The sequence below is a fragment of the Pteropus alecto genome, unplaced genomic scaffold (assembly GCF_000325575.1).
Source record: "Pteropus alecto unplaced genomic scaffold, ASM32557v1 scaffold7, whole genome shotgun sequence".
NCBI lineage: Eukaryota > Metazoa > Chordata > Mammalia > Chiroptera > Pteropodidae > Pteropus > Pteropus alecto.
Window position 1 is genome coordinate 41713156 of NW_006494614.1, and position 22004 is coordinate 41735159.

Here is a 22004-nt window from a genome sequence, read left to right on the forward strand (position 1 = left end):
GACCATCAGGCTCTCAGCCAGCATCTCCTCCTCACCAGTGCATCGGTGTCAGACTCTAGCATCTAAAGATCTTAATTTAAATACCCTCCGGATTATCTGTGTAGGATATCCATGTCATGAACTATCCATGCAGTTTTCGAGTTAGAGTAAAATAATTTCTCAATTCTTTGAATATGTCGATCTGAATTTAAGACTATGGGATTGACTCTGTTCACCCAAGCTTTAGATTACTCAGGTGACTCCATCTCCTGACCATGCCAGGGAAAAGAGCGTTGTCTTCCATTTGACCAATGAGTAAAATGAGACATCAAATTAGAAGGTGCTGCACAAGAGCTTTTTTTTTTTTCCAGATTATATAAGTTTGTCCTTTAAAAGCAGTGACAAGCACAAAAAAAATATTTTTAGTATTTGTATTAATATACAAGTGATACATGGTCAAGATTTTTTGAATGTAGAAAATAGAGTGCATGGCCTTGTCCAATGCCAACTGGCATCACGTGAGTCAAGGAACTTGGAGATGCAGCCAGGAAACCACCCTTCAGTGGTCCTCTATCACCCACGCGTGATGTCCTGGGACCTTTCAGGAAAAGCAGAGTACGTGCCCACTGTGAGAGCTGCTCTCAACCCAGGATCAAAAGCCTTTATTGTCTGTGTAGGAGGAAGGAGAGAAGGCCCTGCCACCTCAGCCCCAGCCACTGCCACCTCCGCCTCCGCCGCCACCGCAGCTCCCTCCTGAGGCAGAAAGCCTCACACCTATGGTCATGCCCGTGTCTGTCCCTGTCAAGCTTCTCGCGCCCAAGCCCAGCTCTCAGGGCTTCGCCAACAGCGTCGTTGCTGCCCCCTCAGCCAGAGACAAGCCAGCCAGCTCGATGTCGGACGACGAGATGCCCGTGCTCGTGAGGATGACCCTCTCTCCCCCACACTCACCCCAAGGGGCTGTTCCCTGCACGCCTGCTGTGAGTTGCTGCGCTGCCCCACCTGCCTGGGGTGGGGACATCCCTTTGCTTTCTTGGAGATGGGGACAGATCTTCCAGAGCCACTGGTCTGAGCTCAGACATGGATTGGCCTCTCAGGACTGAGCCCCAAAGGCTGCCTTGGGAATCCCATCCCTGTCCACGCTGCCTGCTACCCAGGAAACACCCATTATTCTACCAAGCTAATGATCTGAGTTAGACCCTGAGAGACCCTGAGTTAGACCCTGGTGTTCCAGATTGAAAAAGAGATGATAATTTAGCTGATAATCAGTTATTAAAATATATAAGTACTGTCCCTGATAATAAATAGCTGTTGCCCAGGGCCCCGGCCCCTCCCGCAGGATCTCCAGACTCCTCAAATCCAACAACCAAAGGCAATAACCCTGGCACCCTTTCTGATGGTCAGCCTTATCAGATGCTTAATATTTTCAATATCACACCCGTGTAAATACCGTTGGAGGACCTAATTCATTAAAGTTCCCGAAGTAATTCCACTGAGAGACACCCATCCCCAATCTCAGGAAAGCAAAGAGGTTTGTGTTCCTCTTTCACTGTTAAGTTCTCTTTCTCAAATTCCAAGTGTTTCACCGAAGCACCTCAGCTTGGCTCTGGAACAGAGATCTCTCTCTCTCTCTCTCTCTCATTCTCTCTCCCTTTCTCTTTCTCTCTCCCCGCTCTCTCTCTTCCCTCCCTCTCCCCCCCTCCACCCCTCCTCCCTTCCCTGGGCGGAGGGGTGGGAGTCTGTAACCCATGTGCTTGACTATATCAGATTTGTCCCTTCACCACAAGTGGTTGCTGGGTCATATTTGTTCTTTGAGACTAGGTGGCTACTGGGATTCCAGGAGGCATGAGGGTGGCCTTGGGCCAGATTAGGAGTAGGGAGGATAATTAAGAGAACTAGAAAAGTCCAGAAAGGGCTTTTTGGGTTCTCTCTGTAATATCAAAGCCTCAGAAGAGGAAAGACTAATGGAGAACTCTGGGAGTGAGGTTTCGTGTAAGCTGGCAGGACTTAATTTAAGACCAGCAATAGGCAGAGAGATGATAGCCAAGCTCCCTCTTCACCCAAGGAAGTTCCTGATTTGGTGGAAGGGACACTGTTTCTACCCTTGGAAAATTCTCAGCTGGAAGCTGGAGACAGTAAGCTTCCTAGTCATACAGGCAGAGCCCCAGGCAGCATCCTCCACCCCAGTTCAAGACAGTAAGATTAAGGCCAGGGCAGCCCTGGATGTGGCTGGAGAGGAATGCACCTGAGTAGCTAGAGTAATTAGCTGGGAAGAGGCAAGAGAGTTTGATATGAGTTTGCTCAGAAGATCATCTTGAGGGGAGTTCTGAGCAGGGTTTTGAAGGCAGAGATGAACTTGGCTTTGTGGAAAGGGTGAGAGAGACATCATAAGTGGGGAGATAAGTTGAAGTGGAAGCATGTAAGTGGGACTGAGTAAATGTGAGCAAGATCCTGACATTCAATATAAAGAAATTAAAATGCTCAGGGAGGAGCCCTGAGTTCTCTTTCCAACTCTGTTTCTAGCCAGCTAGAACACAGGCAGCTGAGACCCTCCCCTCTCAGATCCTCAGATTCTCCCCAGACCTTCAGGGGTTGGACTCACTGAGGAACTTTTAAAACTTCTCAGTGCTTGGCCCTACCTCCAGTCTGAATATCTTGGTGGGATGGAACACTGTAAATGCTTCCTCTCAAGTGACATTGAGTGAGGTCTGACATTCTGGGTGGCTTCCTTGCCCAGAGTCTCAGAGCCTTGCCTGGAGGATCAGAAAATCTGGTTTAGAGCTAGAGTAAAGGACCAGAGGCTCAATAGAGGAACCCAAAAGGTGTGGATTCCAGATCAGAGTTGAAGTCACGTGAGGTCTGCACATGTTCAAATGACCTCATCAGTTACCCAGGAACGGGCTGTAAAGTTTAAGGATTGCTCCCCCAGCTGGGGGCACAGTCATCCTGTCTCCATTCTCCTCAGTCCCCTCTCTCTGCCTTAGCCTCAGGCAAAGAAGAACCCTCTGCTGGGGAGAGGAGGCCTAGTGGGGCTCTCTGGCCTATGGGGAGACCCCCGGGGGTGAGCGGGGAGCCTAGGGGCCCTCTCTGCCCCTCCTCCTTTCTCCACCTTCCTGCTTCACTAGACTCTCCTCCTGGGGACTGTAGCAGCATCCAGAAGACAATTACGCTCAGGGAGAAACAGGAGGGAGCAGCCTGAAGTGCTGAAGGCAGCAGCAGGGGCCCAGAAAGCCAGGAGCCCAGAACTGAGGGCGAATGGGGCAGGTCACATGACCTGGAGGCAGTTAGTCACATGACCATGGACAGCCCTTCCCATCAACCCCTGCTGCCTTCTAGTCAGGCGCCACTCTGGGCTCAGGAATTGCCAGGGACTGCAGCTGTGACACGCACTGGCCTGCAGGGCCTGGGAGGGTACCACAGACTGCCCAGAACCTTTCTGCAGGTATCTCCATGGTCTCTCCCAACTTCGCAGCTGCCTCTCCAGCCACATTCAGCTCTTGGTTTTTCTGGGCTGATGCTGGCACACAACCCAAGTCTGTTTGTTTGGCTTTGGCATGCCCTGCTTATCTATTTACGTGCATATGTTTACTTATTACTATATATGTATCCGTGTGGCAGATCTTCTTCCCAGACTATGCTTGGTTCCGCTGCCGTAAAATAAACTAACCCTGCTGACAGGAAGCCAGTGTAGGAAAAGGGGTTTCTATATATGAGCCACCAATGCTAGGAGCAGTAATGAGGGGTGGTGAGGGGGAAGGTTAACCAAATCCAGTCTTAGGAGAGCACATGAAGTGGGCCTTCAAGACCATAGATGGCTCTCCCTCAGCCCAAAAGTTACCTCAAAGGAATGCTCAGTGGGGATCACTGCCCCTGGGAGCTTTGGCTAGGCCTGACCCCGTCTTCCTGCCCCATGGCCCCTACCCAGCTTCCCTGAATCGATTATTCTGTCCCCTTTTCAGAGCATGTGTTATCTGTCCCTGATATCTGTCCCCAGAGAGCAATGGGGAATTAAAGGGCCCACTCAGCTGGCTTCCACACACCAGATGGGAATGCAGTGATGAGCAATAGAAAATGTGAATTTATTCCCTCTTGCCCACCCACTATTCCTACCACCCCAGACATTAGGGATTTCCTCCAAAACCAAAGTTTTCTCCTAGTCAAGACACCAGAACTCGCCTTGTCTGAAAATGGATGTAGCTGTTTTTTAAGACACAGGATACTGGGGTCGGACAAGTGGAAGAAGGTCCCCATCAGAATAAAAGTTGTCCTTCCCTCAGCATGTGAGGTAGGTCTGTGGGGAAAGCATAAGTATTTGAATCGGATCATTTTCCCGGTTTTAGGAAATCCCCAGGAAGCATCAGCCTGCCATCGCCAAAGCTGAGGAGCCTCTCAAGACTGCACCTGAGAAGAAAAAGTTCCGGCACCGGCCTGAGCCGCTCTTCATTCCGCCACCGCCGTCCTACAACCCCAATCCCGCCAACTCCTACTCTGGCGCCACCTTGTACCAGAGTCAGCTGCGCTCCCCGCGTGTCCTGGGGGACCACCTGCTCCTGGACCCCGCCCACGAGCTGCCGCCCTATACGCCTCCGCCCATGCTGAGCCCGGTGCGCCAGGGCTCTGGGCTTTTCAGCAATGTCCTCATCTCGGGGCACGGCCCGGGCGCCCACCCGCAGCTGCCCCTCACGCCCCTGACGCCCACGCCCCGTGTGCTGCTGTGTCGCTCCAGTGAGTCGCCCCATGCTTCTCCTCAGGGACCCTGGGGATTTCAGCCTTGTCTGTGCTGGGCACCCACCGCCCTGGGTGGTCTCACTTTTCTTTAGTTATCTCATGCCATCAACTTTGGTAGCGTTTCTACTCTTATGTACCAGGCACTGTGCTAGGTGCTAGAAATACTTAGTATTAAGTGTATTACATTTATCCTCAGGGAATCATAGTCTAGCTGGGAAGACACCAAAAGCTGTAAGTACAGTCTCTGCGATAAGGAAGCAGTTGAAATGTGCATACACTAAGTAAGATTGTGCTGTGGATAATCTTATAAGAGACCCAAAATAAATATGCCAAGTAGGCATCCACATAGGACTATGTATGGTGTGCAAGACCAGGCCTCCACATTTCAGCATGCTCTGCAAAGATCAAGGGTGGAGAGGCCTGTAGCCAGGATCTTTCTAGAACAAGAATAGTTTCATAGAAATAATATAGCTTGGCAGACCAGAGTGGGCAGCTGTCTTCTCCTTACCCTGAGGAGAAAAATGGATAATCCTGCCTCCTTGGGGACAGTTGAGAATAACTGGTGTGGGTTGGGAGGACAGGTCCCCATTATGACTGGGTAAGTAACTGCTCATTTGCTCTAGTTTCTTCAGTACCCTTTCCCTGTTGACCAGTGACCTCTGGTTTTTGCGCTTCAGATAGCATCGATGGCAGCAATGTGACAGTCACCCCTGGGCCTGGAGAGCAGACCGTTGATGTTGAACCGTAAGGAAAAACCAATTATTCTTTAGAACAGAAGCCTTTGAGGAGCTTTGAGAAGTAGAGTTAGTATTTCTGGGTCAGAGTGGCCACTCAGGGAGCAGTTGTAGAAATTGTAGGATGGTGGTATTTCTTGAGTACCATTGTTTCCTTGTAATTGCTAGTGTTTCAAGGCCTTTGCTGAAGACTGACTAGTAAAGCATGAAGCCCAGTGTTCAGAGAACCTAGCATCCCCATTTCCAGCTCCATGGGCCATTTGGGTTGTGGCCATGTGCTTTCACACCCCCAGTGACATTGAGTCATCTCTCAGAGTGCCCAGCTCCCTATGAGGCTTCTTCTAAATGTCCTTGCTTCCCCCATCCCCTCCCTAAGATACTGGGCCAGTGCTCCAAATGGACTTGTTGAGTAGTGGATGGGTGGTGAAGGGTAAAATGGAAGAGAAAGAAAGGTGGTTATTTTCATGGGTAAGCACAGAAAAGAGACCCTGTGGGAAAGTGGTAAGTATTGAGTCAGGAATCAGAAAACCTGAGTGCACCATTTTGTTATTTGGTCTTAATCAAATTAACCTTTTGGGCTTTAGTTAACTCATCTTTTAAATGGGAATAATTGTCATTGCCTTGATGATATCACAGGTCTTTGTGAGGTTCAGATGGGCTAGTTTATGTGAAAGTGGTGTGAAAGGTATAAAAAATGAAATAAGCACTTTGTATTTGTCTCATTTTTCTTGTTTAGATGTTATCATAGCTATGCTCTGGGCAGCTGTTCCCTTACAATTAGCACCCTCCCTCTCAGTTCTAGAGCTGTGAAGCCCCAGGCTGACCTCTCCCTTCCTCCCATAGCATCTCTCCCTAGTGTAAAAGCTGTTCCTTATCCCAGTGGAAAGGCTATGCCTGGAATCTTAGGATCACACTGTGAGGAAGTGCCCCTGCATTCTTCTTGCAGAAGGAACTGGTTTCCTTCTTTTTCAAGTTCTTGACAGTTGCCCTTGGCCTCCAGTTTAAGACCACACTGTTGTTGTTCTTTTTGTCATTAAAGACGTATCAACATTGGCTTAAGATTCCAAGCAGAGATCCCAGAACTCCAGGATGTCTCTGCCCTGGCCCAGGACACACACAAGGCCACATTAGTCTGGAAGCCCTGGCCAGAGTTGGAAAACCATGACCTCCAGCAAAGAGGTATTGGCATGTGGGAAGAAGTGGGCGGGAAAGGCTTTTTTCTCTCACAGAGATCTCTGGCTCCAGGATCTGTGTGTTTTTCCATGATACTGAGCTTTCCCTGATGCAGTGACCTCTTATTGTTCCCAACAGTGGAGAATCTCCTGAATTTGTGCTGTTCAAGTGCATTGCCAGGTGGAGGGACCAATTCTGAATTTGCTTTGCACTCTCTCTTTGAGGCCAAAGGTGATGTGATGGTAAGGAACCATGAAAAGTTGGCTTCACAGTTCATAGTCTTTGTGTCAGAATTCCGAAAACTATTTCCCCATTTCTTTGTTGTCCCAGCTGCCATACAACCAATTAATATGATGACTAGTCAACATGCCTCCGTATTCCATCTCTCAGTGAGTAGGTCAAGATTTTAAAACCTGCGGGAAAACCTCCAGTGGGACTTCTGTTTACGCATCTGAATAATAATTAATGGCACCTTGGTCTTGGGAAATTAGCATTACGTTTCAGCACTCTTGTATCATAAAACGTCTCCAGTGCTAGAGGTAGATGGCCTAAAATAGCCTTTCATACTCTGCTGATTGTCCTTCGCTACTGTGGAAATCAGCCAAAGTTGATATCCATAAAGTCATTTTATCCCTTAACCAAAATGAAGAGTTTGTTTCGTTCTCCCACATTTGACACAGTTCTTTGGTCAAACCAAAACTTTGGTGCCATCTTCCCAGAATCAGAGCTGACCACTTGCCTGCTCAACCTGGACTCTCAGTGAGATCACTCAAGCACGAACCTCATTTTCCCCTTTAGTAAACACATCTTGTACCAGATCTAGCTTCCTGCTTTTTGATTATATGAAAACGTGAATGTCAGCCAGTGTCCCAGTACTACCTACCCATGAGATTATTGATGCCCTTCAGGTATTTTCTAGAATGTTGGAGAACTCTCCTTAACCCTTTGAGATTGGTGTTGCAGGGCAGCATTTCTCAAACTTTTAACATGCACATGAATCACCCAGGGAATTTTATTAAAATGCGGGTTCTAGTTCAGCAGTTCTGGGGTGGGGCCCAAGGTTTTGCCTTTAAAACATGCTCCTGGCGATGCCCGTGCCACTGGCCAGTGGCCCACACTTGGAATAGCAAGATTCTAGACCTTGCTCTGCCGCTAAACCATCTACTGCTCAACTCCAGCTGCAGCATTTTTTTTTTTTTTAAAGTCAACAAGGCTAAACGAGACAGATTTGAAAGGGTTTATTTAGCTAGGCTCTCCGTGAGGACAGTGTCTAGTACAGTCATGTACAGTCATCACTAATACAGCTGTTTGTGTTCAATTGTAATGAAACATGTGATTTTTCTGCAAAAACAGTTACAAATCACCCACTCATTTCCTCAGTCCTTCCCGAGAGACTCAGCCAACATTCAGAGGAGGCCTCACCAGCTCCTTGGGGCTGGGGCCCTCACCAAGGAAGGAGTGGGGTCTCCGACATGACCAGCTAGCTACAGGCATGGGCTGGGGGAGCTGTTGGGTGCTGACCAGAGGGAACCCCGATTAGGGCAATCTCCTTCTGGTTTTCCTCCCAGCGCCCCAAGCCCCAAGCTCTGCAGTGCCAACCCCTTTTCCCTGTTAGATGGTTTCCCCTGGAAACACAGACCCATTACTGACTGTCGCCTTTTCTCTCCCATGGGTCTGCAGGCTGCTCTGGAAATGCTGCTGCTGCGGAAGCCCGTCCGGTTAAAATGTCATCCTTTAGCAAATTACCACTATGCCGGTAGGTTGCCAGGAGCCCTGTGCCCTATTGTTTCCTGGGAGCAGGCTGTTTGCATGTTTGGTTGTGTCACTTTTTAATAATAGATAGCACTGATTCTGTCCTAATTACCACTTGAGATCTCAAGGCCTTCTGGGGTGTAGCTGATGGGGCATTTGTGTCTGTTGACTGGGTACTATTGGGCATTTATCTGTATAGGCTCCTGCCCCTCATGGGTGTGCCAAGAGTTAGGCAGTCATGGACAGTGCCTGCACGGATGGCAGTGAGACTGGTGCACTGGGGAAGAGAGCCACAGCGCGTATAGCACAGAGGCAACAACACTTAGCAGCAGCCCCTCAGCTTTAGAATCAGTAGACATGGGTTCAACTCTTGCCTGCACCCCTTGGCCTTCTACAGCCTTTGTTTCCTCACCTGTAAAATGGGACTCATACTCCATCCCTTGCAGTGAAGATTAGAGATAGTATATGTAGGCCAATGCCTGGCACGTCCTAGAGACTGTCATTATTATTCATTTATCAAACAGTTATGTACTGAGCACTACTGTATAGAAGGGACTGTCTTAAGCACTAAGATGAAACAGTGACTATGACAGACATGGCCAGACAGTTCCACCTTGTGCAGGATGGAGTCTGAGGGGGAAGCCTGTTGATTGTTAAGCAGCAGATCATTCTGATAGCAGAAGTGGTACATGTACATACACATCTTCATCTGCATGTGAGTTTGTCTTTCGAGAGTGTGGATTAACGATGGCATCACGAGTAAGAGGGAGGGAGAAAACACCTTCAAGAGTTGAATAAGAATCATGAAAGAGAAGGAGCAGGTTGGGGAGCCTAAGAGATGACAAATGAAATTTGTATAGTCCGCATTTTTATTTCCGTTAATTGGTAAACCCATCCATTTGGAGGGTCTCCACAAACCTGCCTAGGTTTTCTCTTTTAGAGGGGGCTGAGTCCTCTAGTGCCCCTTGATTTTTAGTTATTTTCAGGTTTCCTTGGTGCCTTGGGCAGACCCCGTATTGGTAGGTACTAAATGCTTTAGTGGGTTTGGGGACCTGGTAATACTTTTTCTGGTCCTTGCTTGGTCCAGGTGGCCAGATAGGCCTAAGGCGAGGGCTTCTTTACAAATACTGGAGCATTTTCAATGGGCAGTCTGTCCCCACCACTGTTTGCCTCACTTAATGTGTTTCTCTTATGAGTTGACCTTCCTGCCTGTTACCACAGGGGGAAAAGCCTCAGAAGCCACTCGTCTGAGCACAGCAAGCCCAGGATATCTGCCTGTAGATCACTCTCAGTGCATAGGCTACTGCTGGAATTAGGCAAGCACTAAATGGACACAAGGGATAAGAAATCTGTCATTTAACCAGTGGCCTAAAGGAGTGGTTTCGTAATATAGTCTCCATCATTTCCTGCTTGGTGTCTGCTCCAAGTGTGGGTAGAAAAATGTGAGAGTTTTCTCCCTAATCTGCCATGGAAATAGTTCAATCCTCTCCTAATCCTGAGCGTCATCTGCTGTCCATTAAACCCTGACCAGCTGTCCAGCCTCCTAGAGCCTGTCTCAAGCACAGTGAGTGAGACAGTTGGGTGATGAGAAGGAGCTTCCAAATCATCTGCTGTGAGATGCGGCTGCCCTTGGCCCTCAGGGTACCTGGGGTGATCAGCTCTAGTTGTGAGCAACCTCATCTGGGACCCTAATGCCCTCCACTTCTTCCCAGTCTGCCAATTCTTCCCAGTCTGCCAAGTAAATCATATTATTTTTTGTGTGTGACATGACATAAGAAAGGTTAGAAAGCTAAAGACTAGAAGCCACTCCTGCCCAAAAGACACTAAAGTAATTCCAGGAACTTTGAAATTAGAGGGCCTTTAAGTCTACTAAAATTTATTGATCTGTTGGGATTAGGGGTTCCTAGCTAATCCTTTGCTCATCCCCTCCCCCAGCAGGCAGACCAGGAAGAACTTGGTTGCTTCCTGGAATCATTTCAACTCTTGGAGGCAAGAGAAGTGGGGCTGCAGTGTGAAGGGTTGGCATCTTGCCGGCTGTGTGTCCCCAAGAAATGAGTACTCGCCTATATCAGTCACTTTCCTTCTCCAGGAAATAATCACAGACCGGCCCCAGAGAATCTTCTAGAATTATGAGCAAAAAGGGCAGAGGTCACTGATCTCCAAAGTCTGACCTGATTCTGTCCCGTTAACATTTTCCTTCCAAGCCATAGGGGAAGCCACAGAGTCTACCCACATCACATGCTCTAGCTACCAGCCAGGACTTCCTTGCCCCACCTCATGTTTCTTATTTGGTTCTAGGGTGTTGATTAATCCCATGCCTGTCTCCCTATCCTGCCTTGGCCTTTGTGCCAAGCCCCATTGGGCTGCTCTCTAGTAGAACTGTCTGTCAGCTCAGTTCCTCACCGGGACACTCTCTTCTGGATGTCGTCATTTGGCCTCTGGCTCTGTGGCTATGACCAGTGTCACCCCACCCCGACTCCCAGCTCTGACTTCTGGCCCTGGAATCGCACTCCAGGCTCCCAGTTGTCCAAAGAGAGGTCACATCTTTAGGGTTTGTCTGTGCCCTGGAGGGAAGGTGGAAAGAATGGGTTCAGGGAGGAAGGCTGCAAGTTTGAGGGAGAGAGAGAGACACAAGCCTGTGGAAATCACTTTCCTTACTTTACTCATGACCTTCCCTTTCCCGCCCCATCCCAAGCAATTCGATAAGAAAAAGAAAAAGTAACTGACATAGGGGCCCAAGAGAGACTGGTGTGGGTGGACAGCTCGCCCAGGTCCGGGGGCTGCCGCCCAGGCCAAAGAGGCCATGTTGAGATTCTCGGAGAATTGTGCTATTGCAGTGAGTCCCAGTGCTCTTTAATCCACACCAAGGTGCTCGGTCCAATCCTCTCTCAGCGCCCTCCACCCAGGTGCAGGTAGCAGTTGTTTGCAATGACTCCCAGTTGGCAGTTGGATTGAGTAGGGAGGCCTTGTGCATGGGTAGTCAGGGTTAGGAGGATGCCTGGTTGTGATTAGAGGGTTTGTAGCATCTTTGGTTTTCCATTGAACTGGCCGTCCCTGCAGATGGGCGCAGAGTAGAGGGCGTGTCAGAACTGGCCCTGGGTTTTCTGGCAGGGGTTCAACAGAAGCTACTATTGGCTCCCACCACCGTCCAAATGCTCACTGGGTCCTAAAGCCTGACCTCACACTCTGGAGATGGGGAAGACCTGGAGGAAATTAACACCCATTCAGTTGGGAGAAGCCTGCTCTCTTGTCTTGGAAGCTGCCCCAATTTGATGAGGAGTTAGGATTACATACTCAGGAAAGTACTTTGTAAGAAACACAACCACCATGTCATTTTGCAGGCATTCTTAGCCCATGTTTCTAGCTAGAGAGTGGTTCCCCGAAGGGCAGGAACTGAATTAACACTTACTCACTTGCTTTACCTGCCACAGCACTTGTAAAGAACAGTTAATGGACAAGCTCGAATTCTGGATTCAGATCAAGGCCTTCCTTCCTTGTGCTTCTGGAGGGAACTTTAATAGCAGCCTGCCTTACCCTGCATCCCTAAAAAAATTTATTCAGCCTTCACCCACTATGGAGAACCTTTCACAGAAATGAAGATCTAGTATAAAAACAGTCCTTTTGTAGTCCTCCTACATTGAACATGTCTTTCTTGTATAACTGCAATAACAACAGCATCAATAAAAGTTTTAAATATCTTGAAAAGAAGAGAGAAAGGCCCTCTTTAAAAGATGCCATGCCCAAACTTCTGTCACCCCTCCATGTCTCTTCAGTTGCCTCGGTCTGCTATAGATTGCCCCAAATTTAGCCACGGTTCAGAGCCTGTTTCCCAGCAACGGATGCTGAGAACATTTTCCTCTGGATACTGTTGCACCAGTTTCCTCCAACTAATTAGGCTCTTTGTAATTAGCCTTAATCATCTTGTTAGGGGCCCCTGCTGATTATAGCCCGATAGCCAGGAATCCCCAGGTAGAACAAATGAGTGCTGGGGGAGTGTCAGCCCACTGGCTCTGTGTGCATGCTGACTGGACAGCAGGGATCTTAGAGAGGAAGGCGACGGGAGGATTCGAGGCAGCCCCCCGCCTTGGTTTTTCATTTTATCCTGGACTTTGTCCAAGACGCACAATCTAAGAAGGGCTGGCTTAGAAAACCTTGTCTAAGAATGAGGAAAGTGCTGCTGTCGGACAGACTACAGGGATGGGGGATGCCTGAGCCTTTCCCTGACTATTACAGAAGGATTTCAGGGCCAGGAAGTAGAAGATAGAAGTTATGATCAGCCAGGAGTAAGGCTGTGGGTTTATGCGTACACAAAGCAGGCAAGGCCTGGTGGTCTTCCTGAGTGCCACTAATGCATAGCTCAGGAGGGGACACCGTGTGTCCCATAGCTTCAGGCTGATTTGAAATCTCTCCAAGCGGCCAGTTAAGATCTAAAACATTTACTGTGCATTCACTTAGGACTAAATGCTGTCAGTCATAGAGTCACTGTCCTGATCCCTTCATCACAGGAGAGGAAACTGATATTCAGAGAAGTTAAGTAAACTTGCCTGGGGCCACAGAAGGTATAAATGGCAGAACCAGATTTCTAGCCTATGGTCTGATGAAAGTCACTTTTTTTTTTTTTTTAAATCACAGCACAGTGACATTATTTGGGTGTTATTCAGGTGTTATTTCTATATACCAGGTTTTAATCTGGGGACTTGGGGACTCAGTCCAGGAGCCTTGGGATGGATTCTCAGCCCAATAGGAATCTCATGATCAGGGTGCAGCGAAGACAGGGTCCACTCTAGTGAGCGCTTGAGAAGGGATTTGCTCATCTGGCCATGCCTCTGCCTCTTGATTCATGGATGCCTTTGTTTGACAGACACATGCCCACAGCGCTATCATTTGCACTAAAGTATGGACCCTAGGACTACTAAGAGGAGCCAACACTTATTGTCTGAACACGTGCTCCCTGCCCCAGCGGCTACAGCCCTGAGAGTGGGAGGGTGACACAGAGGAAAGTGAGAGAGTGCAGCCCACTTCGAATCCAGGACTGGTGGTGCAGAATGAACACTCTGGAATCAGGAAAACTAAAGATCCCATCGCAGAGCAGCAGCCCTAAAATCCACCGAGAAGTCGGGGGGAAGATCTGCTTCCCCCATGAAGCTTGGGAATCCCCCACAACAGATGGTCCAAGAAGTTACTTCACCTTATATAGGGTTGCAACTGGCAAGCCATTTGGGGATACAAAGAGACATGCTTCTCACAAGTAGGCAGGCCTGGGGGGCAGTAATCAGGTGATGAACCTAGGATCGGGTGGAAGAAAGTATGCCCACCATAGAGACTGGGTGCTGGCCTGCAACAGCTGCATGGCCCTCTTCGCATCTCACCAGGTCTTAGAGAGCTGCCCTCAAACTCTGGAGGACTTCCTGTCTGTCTGGAGTGGTTTCACCTGATTCACTAATTTTGGCTGAAACTTCAAGGGAAGAACCAATTTAGTTTTCCTGTACTTTGGCCCCATCAATCAACTATGGCAAAGTGCAAACCTTTGGCTTTTCCTGGTTGAAGGGGGAAATACTGTGGTTTGGGGGGTTATAGCTCTCAGAAGTGATAGCATGTCAGAGTTCCAGCCGTATGCCATCTAATGAACCAGAGATGAGAATTCAAAAAACCAGAAGCACGAGGCTGACTTTTATGCAAACCAGCCACAGTGATTGAGTCTTCCCCGAAGCCCCCAGAAGCAGGATTACCCTTAGAAATAGGTCTTATTTCTTGCTCCAAACAGCCCAGTACCTTTCTCTATGACCATCTGCCTGCCTATCCTGCTCTCTTTTATGGAGGAAGAAGATGAATATCAAGTTTAGCCAGCAAGACAGAAGCACCAGCCCAGCTCTGTAGGGCCTCCTTTTCATTCGTCTGCAGGTCTGTCAGCAACTGGTCCCACTCACCTCTCCAGGCAAACTTTGCTCTCCCTCTGCTAGAACCCTGTGGTTGAACTGTTTTGGATCCTTGCTCATTCCTTAAACACCTACATTTTCTCAACCGTAAAATGGGTAACAGTAATACCAATCTTACAGAGTTGTTGGTAGAACCAAATGACTAATATCTGTGAAGTACTTAGAACTTGGCACCTAGTAAGCACTTATAACACTTATAAATGTTAGCTTTTTTCTTTTCCCAGCACAGTGTCTTGCATGTAGTACACACCAAATACCTGTTGAATGAATGAATTAAATGCATCCTCTCACTGCTTGCCTCTGACTTTGCACACACACCTCCTCTCCCCAGAATTCCCTTCCATCTCCTTCTTGCCTGACTGGCTTTTGTGTCCTTGAAAACTCAACTCAGATGTTTTCTCTGCCCAGAAGCCTTCCCAGCTGCCCTGGCCCTAACCTGAGTGTGGTGTTCCTCCTTTGTGTCCCATTGGCACCTGACCTCTACTTTCATCATTGCAGTCATCACCTTTTATGCAGTGGCCTACTGGTTTGTCTGTCCATTAGACTGTGAACATCTTGAGGGTGGAGACTCCTGAATCTACCTCATCTTGAAGAGTGCTTGCTACATGAACACTTGCACTCATGAACATCATAATTACATAAGAACTGTAGCTAAAATTTGGTGAACACTCACTGTTTCCCAGTCTCTAAGCTAGACACTTTGTGCATTATCTTTAACCTTTGCAAAAATCCTAAGAGGTGAGGACAATTAGAATTATTCCCATTTGTAGGTAACAAAACTGAGTCTTAGGTCCAGTAATGTGCCAAGGTCAAGGCCATAGCTGAGATTTGAACCCAGGTGTCGGGCCTGCTAACCATTATACTACACTGGCTTTTGTTCAAAAAGGAGCTTGATGAGTATTATATCATTTGCTGAACAGTTTTATTTTGTAACTTAACTAAGTAAACCAGCCACTAAAGTGAGACGACCTATGAATTTGGAACGAACAAAGTGGGGCAAACTGTGAGCTGTTCTTATGAAGTTTGTGTTTTGTTGTAGGTTCGGACAAGTGGACCTCCCTAGAAAGAAAACTGTTTAATAAAGCACTAGCCACTTACAGCAAAGACTTTATTTTTGTACAGAAGATGGTAAGCATACTTCCTCCCATTGCTCTCTTAAAACTGAATTTGGGAAATTGTACACTTAAAGATATATATAGATATATTTGATTACTGGTGTAATGCTCTCACAAAAAGGATGGCTTCCACTCCTCACTGATGAAAGGTGGCATTTGTTATGGGGTAGCATGGCCCTGGTATTGGGACTGTGAGAGAAAGGAAGACATAAAATATTTGGATGTGGCAATAATGTGGGGTTATTTTTATCTTAATAAAAATGTGTACCTTATACATTCTATCAGCATAAATAGAGCTGGGGCTTCTGGTACACAATTTACATAATTTGTTTCATGTATATTTGACAGATCTATCATGTTCTTGACAGAATTTTTTTTCTGGGAAATTAGAGATGGGAGGATAAGTACCCTTCCCCTAGCCAGTAGTAGAGTTTCTGGTGTTGGGCCCCTAATCATAAAGACAGTAATAATAAAAATAATACTTTACATATACAACATTTCACAGCAAAATAGAACTCTTTCACATAGACGAAATAGCACTTTATATAGAGCAGATGATAAACCTGGGAGGCCTTAATTGGCTGAGAGGTGGTTTGGGCTAAAAGTTAAAATAATTCAAAGAGTGTTTCAGCAGACCGATGAATGATGGAGCTATATTGTATTATTAAAGTCATTAAGATATCCAGGTCCACAGAGAACAGGGTCACAAGTGACAGCTTCCACTGGCTCCAGCTTGGGCCGATGCCCCCAGTGGTGTCCAGGGTACATGTCTCCTGACCTTAATCTAAGGCCTTGACGAATGAGAATCAGAACAGGTGGACTTTTTCTCCAGTTCTTCATCTTCAATCTACATTCACTCCTGCCTTTCCCTGCCTTAGAGGCCACCACATTCTTTGCCCAGCAGCTCCTACATTCTGATAGTTCTTGAGTTACCTTCCCCAGGACTGACCTGTCCTAGGCCTTATTCCTTGAAGGCCTCACACCTTGCTAACTGATGATAGATTTGTGTGTCATACTTGCCAGGCAATGTAGGTTTTTAAAGCAAAGGCTCTCTGGGACATTATCCTCACTCCCCGGGTGATTCTAGTATAGAAATTCAAGATATCAGGTAGATGTGAAGGGGACAACTTTGGGGAGACAGGACCTCTAGTAGTGCCTTTCTCATCTCACCATGCAATTGGCTGTGTCCCACCCCCCAGGTACCACCAGCCTTTTACCTGCCTCCAGAAAACCCACATTATTGAACCCCACTTTGAGCTTAGACATATATGAGCTAAACAAAGAATTTTTTCTCTCTAAAATACATTTACCTTTTTCCCTTTGGGGAAAAACAGAGCAAGGCTTGTTTCCTGTAAAAACTGAGATCTTGTCATTATAACTTTTGACTTATGTTCCTGTTCGATTACTAAGGAACATTTTTGTAATAAATAGATTTTGAAGGTCAGTAAGCCAGAGAACCGAACACATTCAAGCATGTTTAATGAAAAAGCATGCTGCTTTAAGGGTTAAAAAAAGGAATGAACTCTCAATGGACTGACATGAAAAAATCTCTGAGTTATATTGTGAAAAAATCAAGTTGCAAAACAGTACATATATATGCTACTTTTTGTGAGGAAATGGTGTGTGCAGAAAATATTTTTGTGTTTATTAGTATAAGCATAAAGAAATTCTGGAATGGTATCCAAAAAATTAATCCAAGGGGCCAGCTGTGTTGCAGGGTTGGGGAGTGAGACCTGGATAGATGTGAGAAGGAGATTTTTCACTATAGATATATATATATTTTTTTTAATTGAACTGCATAAACCTATTACCTGTTACAATTTTCACCAAAACTTGCTGCCTTGTGCACTGCCTGCTGCTGGAGCTGACCTTGAGCTGGCTTTCCCGGCAGGTGAAGTCTAAGACAGTGGCTCAGTGTGTGGAGTACTACTACACATGGAAAAAAATCACGCGGTTAGGGCGGAAGCACCGGACACGCCTCACAGAAACCATCGACGATTGTGTGGTGAGTGAAGCCGCTGAGTTGTCACATATACTGGCCCCACTCCCACCCCACACCCAGGTTAGTAAGTGGCTGGTGTTTGGTTTGACTTTGCTGCCGAGGTGGCCGCAGAAAGTGGGTGACAAGCCCGCTCCCTGGCGGGATTCAGGCCTCGACTTGCTGGTGTGGAGAGGCAGAGGGAGAGAAGGCAACTTTGGATTTGACCTGTGGCTCAGCATTCAGTTAAGTAGATGAGGTAGGAACTAGGGAGTTGAGTAGGGTGGTCCCAGCTTTGGGTGGTTGGTTTATTAGCAGGTGCCCTGAACCCCTGGTGTGACCTTTCCTGATCCTCTCACATCACAGATTCCACCGACCAGTGAACATAATGGGCCTCCGAAAGATGGAGCCCTCGGCTTCTACCACAGCTTCCTTAAAGCATGAGCAGGGAGGAACTTTGGCTCCTAAATGGTGCCAGGAACGCTTGATTTTTGAGGAACTGGTTAGCAGTGTATAATCATTCTAATCCTCACATCGCCATTTATCCCTGATATTGATTTCCTTCATTAGCAGACAAAGCTGTCTGGACATTAAGATTAAGTACATACTAAAGACATAACAAGATCGAAATCATCTCTGAGACCCTCATGTGTGACTTCGGTAATTAATACCACATTTATCCTTGTGACCAGCTTTCCTCTCTGCGTCCATAGCCAGGGGACGTCTCCTTCTCACCCGCTTTGGCAAACATTACCTACTATGTATGTGCATGTGAAAGTTACATGTCTTATAGCAAATTACTAAACGCCAGCCTCTGTCATCATCAGGGAACATATTTGGAATTCATGAATGGTGTGAATATTTGTAATTATACTCTCATTCCCAATAGTGTCCCAGTATAAGCGTTAGCACACATGAGGGTTATTTTCTTGAACAGATACTTACATAGCACTTTCTATGTGCCAGGCATTGTGCTAAGCACTTTACAAATATTGACTCATTTAATCCACATACCGATTCTGTGAGGTAGGAAACTGAGGCACAGAGTAACTTAGCCATGGTCAATGGCTGGTGAATGTGTTGTCTGAGCCCAGTTCCCTTGTATAATACTTAAGAGAAGTCAAATGAAAATTCTCTTAAAGAAGTGTAAAAACACTTGGACTCATGCTTTAAGGCTTTAAAGCCCGAGTTCTTAACTAAGAATTGAGCCTCTCGAGGAAATATGCACACATATATAAATTTACATTTGGACTCAAATATCAGAGAAAATAGATGCCTGTGGAAAAGAATAGAATTGCCATTCTTTTGATCAGAGAAGGCAATATTTTATATTAAGGGTTTCCTGTGTCCAGGGCTTTTGTTTGAATGATTTAAGTAGTGATATCTTATATCAGAATAACCTTTTGCTCATCTGTGGTTTAACATTTAAAAAAGCCATGTGGCCTCATCTGGTTCAATCACCTGAAACCATTTGAGTTTCCACAGTGTAAACAGCACAGTGGGTGAACCGGGGATGTTAAATGCCTCTGCTCCTCCTCCTCACCCACCTCGAGGGGAGCATATATTCTAGTTGGAAGATGTGACATACGCAAGTGGAAGGTTGACCATGAACTCTAAGCGTGTTTAAGAGCAGTATAAGAGGAGAACCCAAAAGTCTTAGATATGGCCTTAGGCTCTCTCTCTCATCCAATTCCACTGTTTCACAGGCAGAAGGTTGAGACCTTGAGAGGAGAAAGGGATTGCCCCAGGTCACACAGAGCACTGCTTTCCAAATGAGAATAGAGAGTAAACAAGAAAGCACAAAGAATCCAGGCTTTGGAGGCCTAGGACCTGGCCCCTAGGCTTGCTGGCCTGTAAAGTGGGGCAAATGACTCAGATGATTTGTAAAGTCCCTTCCAATTCTACATTGTTTTGGGTTCTGCCAGAGCATGTTTTAGAAGAGGGAAAATCAGAGGATAAGTTTTCCTAAGTGAGGCAAATTAGTGTCTCTTTGCCTTGGGTGTTACCAAGTACCTGGGACAGGGTCTGGCATAATAGAGGCACTCAACAAATATTTGTTGAATGAATGAGTAAACGTTTTTTTCCGAAATTCATAGCTATAAACTCACTGGAGGGAGACAGGGTGAACAAGGGGATTCGGTGCTGCTAAGGACGATGTTACCATATAACACAGAGGCACCATCTTGGGCCAACAGGGCTTTGAAGGTGGGAAGACAGGGCCAGGCCAGTGTGTAGCTTCAGACTGAGGAGGAGAGGTTAGGACAGTGCCCGAGGGGCCATATCTTCTTGGACTTATTCTCCCGGAGCCAGTGTTAGGCTGGGTCAGGACCATCCACACCTTTGTGACCTGTGAGCTTAAGGAGAACAAAAAGTTATGTGCAGAGATGATTCAGGCCCACAAAAGCAAGAAAACCTTGATTTAAGGCCAGCGTAGTAGCTCATAGCTCCCTCCGGGGCACTGTGAAGGCACAGCTAGCCGCCTTAGGATAGCTTGCCAAATGAAAATGAAAAATTGGGGCTATGCAAGCACTGGAGAGGGCATAGAAAGTGCTGTCCTAGTACAGAGGTCCTGCTCTTCATCCTCCAAGCCTGCCTGGCACACCTTGGATAGCTCTCTTGATCACGCATCCTCAGTGTTTTATTTAAGGGACAGGTGATCGTTCCCCCAGATGGAACATGCTCAGGTAGCTTAGGGACTTTTATGCAGAGAGGGGAATAGAAAGAGAGTTTGTGAGGAATGACTGCCCTTCAGGGAGCCAAAAGGTCAACAGAGCACAACTGCTCACTCAGGATACTTTGACTTCTGGCCCGAGGCCATCACAGGCCCTTTCACTCTTACAGGCAGAAGAAGGGGGCCGGGGTGGGCTCCGTTAAGGAGGTGGGAGGAAAGCATGCAGACCACACCTTCTTGTCCCCTGTCCGTCTGTGCTCATGATTCCACTCAGGACAAACCTGTGGGTCTGGCTATGACCGAAATTTAGCACAGTTCAAAAAACCAACTGACACACAGTTAACTGACTTTGGAAGACAGCGGTTAGGACTCCAAGGACAAAGCTCACCCATGGTCTAAGCACCTTAGGTACCTACTGGTATCACTGACCAGGGAAACATTCTCCTTCCCTTTGAGCTTTAAAAGCAACTTGTGCCAAATTTTTTAAATAAAATAAGTGAAGGTAGCTGATTCCAATAGTTCTGAGAGGTTCAGGATCTCTGTGTTTGAGCTGAAAACCTAAGCCATGTCCAGATGGACAGTTGTGCAACCGTGGACATTCACAGCAGGGCCAAAGAGTGAAGAAGGTGGAGGTTTTGGAATCAGCCCAGGTTGTAAATCTCAGTTCAACTTCTTTACCAGCCATGTGAACTTGGGATATTCGTTCTCTGGCCAATTTCCTTATTTGTTTAAAAAAGAAAATTTGTGCAGGGTTGCTGTGAGAACCAGAAATGTATGTGTGTGGTGCCTGACTCATAGCAGGCAGTCGATACGTCGTCATCACCATCATCATTAGTGACCGTAACACTCAAATTTGTGTCTTGAAGTAAATTTGGGTTGTTTAACATTTGCATTTTAACTCATAAATTTCTCGTAATATGAATTCCATTTGCCTGAGAAATAAAAATTTCAAGAAACTCTTGACATTTATATACTGTTAACCAATATTACCCTAATAAATTTAATTTAAAAGAAAAAACAACTTTTACTGTGAATGCTCAAAGCGTTGAGCACCATGTTAAATATATACCCACCTCTGTGCCCTGTATTAGCCCGATTTTGGAATATTACTAAATGTTTCATTTTATAATATATCATAAAATGACCAACTTGTTGATACAAAGTTCTACATGTTAGGGTTTTTGTCCTCCTATCTTTGTATCTCTTAGTCACTTTGGGGAGCCTTGTGGCTTGATGATAAATCATTTTGTGAACATGTATAGATTGCCAGTTGAAGTCAAACCCATCTAAATTCCTGAACCATGTATAATCACAGTACAGTATAATTGAATCTGTAATTTTGTGGCTATATGGAATATGTCTTCTAAAAGTTCTAAGCCAAAAAAAAAAAAAAAAATGGCATCGTGAGAAAATTGTAATTATAACAAGTACCATGAAATAATGCCATTGTCATTTAAAGTTATTATGTAGTTTATTTTAAATGCCAGGCTATGGGTCCTGGTCTGCTTAATACAGAGATACCTGAGACCACAAAGTTTCAGTTCTATAAAGGAATGGAGTGAATTCTTGGAGTTAGACACAACGTGATTTTAACTGAAACTCTTTGAGATTGGAAGATGGTGGATTTATATAGGAATAAGACTATTTAAGTGAAATTGACCTGTATGTTAATATATTCATAAGAAACCTACAGCTTATATCATAAATCACTCTCTAAATGTATTAAGCCTACATCTGTATTCACTTGAAGTCTTTCAGCAAATGTAAATATTACTAATTAATCCTAATTAACTCACTGGAAACTGGGGCCATTTCATAAATACTCCCTGTTTCTGCATCATCTCAAATATACAGATATGGTATTAAATACAGACACTACTGAACCAGCGAGGAGGGTGCTACATGCCCCATATTTACTGGCATTGCCTTTCTTCCCCTCCC

General features: G+C 46.2%; 1 protein-coding gene across 14 annotated transcripts in view; it reads left to right on the forward strand.

Annotated features, from left to right (window-relative positions):
* The window catches only part of TRERF1 (transcriptional regulating factor 1), a 188483-nt gene that overhangs the window by 155184 nt on the left and 11295 nt on the right, over positions 1-22004 (forward strand). For 9 of the 14 annotated variants that reach the window (XM_015600579.2, XM_015600572.2, XM_015600574.2 and 6 more), the window contains 8 exons: positions 657-956; positions 4317-4701; positions 5382-5448; positions 6478-6617; positions 6750-6853; positions 8292-8367; positions 15339-15427; positions 17306-17419. In XM_015600579.2, coding sequence (XP_015456065.1) covers positions 657-956; positions 4317-4701; positions 5382-5448; positions 6478-6617; positions 6750-6853; positions 8292-8367; positions 15339-15427; positions 17306-17419 — 1275 coding nt within the window. The remainder of the gene's footprint in view (positions 1-656; positions 957-4316; positions 4702-5381; positions 5449-6477; positions 6618-6749; positions 6854-8291; positions 8368-15338; positions 15428-17305; positions 17420-22004) is intronic. The other 5 variants (XM_015600577.2, XM_015600578.2, XM_006926553.3 and 2 more) reach the window with 3 other exon arrangements.